Below are 5,000 nucleotides of genomic sequence, written 5' to 3'. Positions count from 1 at the left end.
AGGCAGACAGACATAGACAGACAGACAGACAGACAATTAGACAGAGAAAGAAAGGAAAAAAAAAACTTCGTTCATAGCAGAAGCCAGTCCAAGAGCCTTGCTCCAGTAAATCTATTCCATTGGTGTAAGTCGTCTCTTATCCACGCACCGTTATCCTCGACCCCAGCTACCAAAAAATCTAATTGAATAAATGAGTTTTAATGGCTGGAAGCTTTGTCTTGGGAAAGGAGCGAAATATCAACAATTTCCCTAGACAGCCGTAAGGGCCGTGCACGGGGATACTAAAACCACGCCGAGTGATCACAAGACACCAAGTTAATCACTTTCTGCCCAAATACATACATACAACTTCCCCCTCTCCCCACCTAACACATATTCCTCCATCTCTTCCCACCCTCACACCTCCATCCTGTAGATTCCCCGTCCCATCCTCCTCCTCCCCCCTTTTTCCCGCCGTCTCCCCTTTTTCGTTCTCTATCTTCCTTCTTCGTTTTTTTTTTTTTCTTCTTTCCCCGTTTTGTTTCCTGTGTTTAGTTTCTATTTCCTTTGGGTGCCCTTTTCGCTTTCTTTGTGGTAACTTTCTTGTTTGTTTTTTATCATTTCCCATTTTCTTCTCTGTTTTCTTTCGACTTTCTTATTATCTATTTTTATTCTTTCATTTTCCCTACCGTCATTAATAATAAGAAGCGCTACGTTTTGAAAATCTACGTTTATCCTATTCTTAATATTTATCACTTTCTCTTATTCCTCCTCTTTTTACATTTCTTTGATAATATCTATAATTTCCCTTACTTCTTTGATTAATCTTTCCCTTTTTTTTTCTTAATAATTCCAACACGGTGAAGCTATCTAAGGGATTAGTACCAAGCAATTCTATTCTGCAGAAGATTATGATTCTGGCAAACTTTACTCCAAGGATAGAATCGCTGGTTACGAAATGATACCCTCATAATGTTTAACTCCCTTCATAGCTTTAATGCCTTTCCTACCTGGTGCAGCTAGGTACTCCTAACACTTCAAGCATGTAACATTTTTTGTTTTTAATGAAAGAGATAGTCTGAAAAGAAAATGGTCATTTTTTTTTTATTTATTTCGAAGGAAGGAAAAAGAAAATTAGGAAAGACAGAGTTCAAAGACGTAGGATTATGATAAGGATGGTTTCCATACATATTTTTTGAAGAAATAATGAAAGAAAAAAATGGTACACAAGGACAAAACGAAAATGAGAATAAGAACAAGTTTTCCAAAGTGAACAGAAAATAAGAAACGAGACGCATAAAGAAAAAGAAAATAATTTTGAAAAGAGGATAGAGAGAAAATATAAAAAGAGAAATGAGGAAGAAATGAAAACAAAGAAAAATTAACGCAGGAACCTACGGAAAGAAAATCAAACATAAACAAAAACTCTTTCATTACTCATCAAGTGTTGAACAGCTGCAAGGGAGCTTCCCTTTCCACCTAAAGCGTTAGAGTGAAAGAACTGACGGCTCTGTCGGCAGCAAAGAGCCTCCTGGTGTACGTTCTCTACACCTTAGAGAAGATGAGAAGTAGGGTAACCTTATGAGGTTCTATTTGCGCCAAACGTTGCGCTTTTGTTTAAAAAACGTTTCACTATTATTTTGATCTCTGCGCCTATGGGTGGCTCCCGTTGTCACCAAAAGGACTTGGTGACGGTTGAACCTCTTTTACATTAAGATCTCCCTTGGGTTGAATAAAAATTGAAGGACTCATTCGGGAGTTGTATATACAAATTAGAAGGAGGGGGCAAAGAAGAACTGAATAAAACTGTCCATTAAATAAAATATGAATATTTCTTTGATTTTTGGCGCAGAACTCTGTCGAATTTGTCTCGAAAGATGCCAGGCAATTTTATTCATCTGAAGGTCAGTCCCCGGTCGTAGTCAGGTCAGAGTCAGGTCGGGATGAGGTCAATCAACTGAACAGAATCACCTGGCCTCAGCCATAACAAATATCAATGAAGTGCAACGCCGTAGGATTAAATAAGTAACTTGATTCTAATCTGTAATGTAACAAAGTAAACAATTTTTGGGGCCTCGAAAGTTAGCGAGGTAGGGAGGGGTGGGTGGGGATGGCTCAGAGCATAAGGATGGTAATCCTTGGTAGTACAACAAAGTGGGAAGCACGTTAACTACCTCAAAAGGCGATTGTTGCAGTAATAGGCAAAGTTTAGCGAACGCAAAGAACCAAAACTCGAAATTTCTTGAAGAAGAAAATACTCAGATTCAAACGTAAGCACTTCTCTGGGGGGGTTAACTTAGCGTACAAAAAACGTGAGTGGGGGAGGGGGGGGAAAGGAGTGGGGGGGAGGGTGACTACTTTAATTCAATTAGGATTTCTAATAGGGAATGGGTCGCTTAGGTTCAACTTAGCGTAAGAAAAAGAAGCAGAACTCAGAAACACTTACTGTAAGAAAAGCTATTGGAGGATCTGCCATCTTGTGAGCGCAGATCATTTGAAACTCGGCACGGTTCTTGAAATAAAACGAAAAAGTATTTTTTTTTTCTTTCTCTTCTTCAGTACAGGTATCAGCGGGCATCATCCGCGTGCTTGTGTTGGTGTTCTGAATGATGGGCTGGTAGTGACTGGGTGATTTGGGTGGGTGGATGGGGGAATGGGGGAATGGATGGAAGGGGGGGGAAGGGGGAGTTCAAAAGGGCGTAAAGTCCAAAAGCATAACAGTCACAGGGAAGGTGCATTGGGATGGTTGCTGGTCTGGGTGGGGCTGGGAGTAAATTGGCAAGCAGAGTAACCACAGAAACAGCAGCAACAGCGGCAACAACATCATCAGCAGAAGCAACAGCAGCAATACGTAGGGAGGGAGGGAGGGAGTATGGGGGTGGATAGAGGTGGGGAGGGTTAGGGAGGGAGGGAGGGAGGGATAATAGGGAGGAAAGGAGGAGGAAGAGGGTGGAGGAAATCTCTCCATGTGACCAAACTCATTCAAGCAGCAAATTGTTCAGAGAGAAGAGAAGAGAGAGAGAGAGAAAGAGAGAGAGGGTGAACAAGACACAGGAAGAGACAACTCTGAAGAACGACCTCCGAACTTCGGAGGACGACCTTCAAAGGTCTATGGTTTCTTTCCGTTCGATGAGCTGCGAACAGCTACATTGCCAAGCCGAGGTCCCCCCACAAGCAGCAGGGGGGCAGTAAGGCAGCTTTAATGAACCCTGCTGGGAAGAATCAATACTAGATCCTCGATTACCCGCTCTATCAATCTTAGGGGGTCACACTCGCATGGACAGAGACGACTAAGCGCTACTCACGACCATCTCACGAGATCTATCTCATTCATATGTGAGCGTGTGTGTGTGTGCGTGTGTAATATTTATATATATATATATATATATATATATATATATATATACATATATATATATGTATACATATATATATGTATAAATTCATATATATATATACATATACATATATGTATAAACACACATGCACATGCACACACACGCACACACACACAAACACTCGTATATATATATGTATATATATATATATATTTACATATATATATATATATTTTGACATATATATATATATATATATATATATATATATATATATATATATATATATATATATACATATATATGCACACATACACAGCTCTCTTCCGGGGAGGGTATAGCTGTCGATCACGAGTCAAACACGTGATCCAAGACCATGGTGAATGGTGAATCACATACACACACACACGTACACACACACACTATATATATGTATATATATATATATATATGTATATACATATACATATATATATATACATAGACATATGCATACACACACACACACACACACACACATATATATATACATATATGTATATATATGTTTATACATATACATATGTATATATATATATATATATATATATATATGTATATATATATATATATATATATATATATATATATATATATATATATATATGCGCATATGGCCATGTTTACGTGTATACACTCACACATTTAGCATAACACGAATCTTTTATTTAATCTTGTGACTTCGACTAACCTTCCTTTCATTACTTCTAGGTGTGTTATTTACTTTATTGAAGACTTCCCTTCTCCCGTCCTGTATTTTCAATAAATCTACCCTTGGCCTACACTATTTTTACTCAATCAAATTTTCACTAGATAAAAAAAGATAATCGAATTTTAATTTGGTTAAGATGTTTTCGAACGGAACTTCCGATTTTTGAGGATGTGTCACAAATTATATTGATATTATGTTCCTTTTTGTAAGAATTTTGTTTTTGATCATTTTAGACGATTTTCTCTAGGAGGAGGCGGGCATAGGAATGGACTATACATTGTGTAAACAGAAATATCTGAGTTCAACTTTGATGAAATCCATAAAGCGGTTGATCAAAAGGAATTTTGCGAGATGACTAAGATACGAGTATGTTTCTGATGTCAATGAATCCATAAGATCAATATAACAGTCACGCGAATATCTGATATCTAACTACGGAATGCATTTAAAAGGCTTAGTGTTACACTAAATAGGTTCCTAGACTCTTATTATATGATCTATTTTAGAGTTTCCATACTCTACATTTTTATGAGAACTTCTACAAAATATCTTACTTAGGATAATAAATAAAAGATAAAGGTAGGCTACGCCTTGGATAGCAAGTTCATATCTAGACTTTACAACTTTCATTTGGCTCATTAATTCCTAAGAGATAAATTACATACATACATTTTTTTTTGTCATTAATCACTTAGCTGCCTATCATAAGTTTTATTTTTACCTAACCCGTCTGCCGCCAGACGATTTTAATCAGCTTAGAAAACACCTCGAAAAGAAAAATAAGAAGGAAAATTTTCAACTCCATAACGTGAAAGAGGTAAGCTGCAGCACAGTTGCCATTAAATGTTTTTATTTATTTACTTATTTCTTCCAAACGCTACACCTCGAGGAACCAAAGTCATCCTACTCTTGCCGTCTTGGCTGGCATCAGG

At 37.5% G+C, this 5,000-nt stretch overlaps 1 protein-coding gene across 5 annotated transcripts in view; it reads right to left on the bottom strand.

Annotated features, from left to right (window-relative positions):
* LOC143025523 (uncharacterized) overlaps positions 1 to 5,000 on the bottom strand; it is a 136,668-nt gene that overhangs the window by 53,202 nt on the left and 78,466 nt on the right. For 4 of the 5 annotated variants that reach the window (XM_076185312.1, XM_076185310.1, XM_076185314.1 and 1 more), the window contains exon 4: positions 2,426 to 2,491. The exons of the other annotated variant lie outside the window; for it this stretch is intronic. In XM_076185312.1, coding sequence (XP_076041427.1) covers positions 2,426 to 2,491 — 66 coding nt within the window. The remainder of the gene's footprint in view (positions 1 to 2,425; positions 2,492 to 5,000) is intronic. 5 annotated transcript variants of the gene reach the window in all.

Source organism: Oratosquilla oratoria, chromosome 5 (assembly GCF_046742065.1).
Source record: "Oratosquilla oratoria isolate Oo_2021 chromosome 5, ASM4674206v1, whole genome shotgun sequence".
Classification (NCBI taxonomy): domain Eukaryota; kingdom Metazoa; phylum Arthropoda; class Malacostraca; order Stomatopoda; family Squillidae; genus Oratosquilla; species Oratosquilla oratoria.
This window is presented reverse-complemented; position numbering and strand designations above follow the sequence as displayed.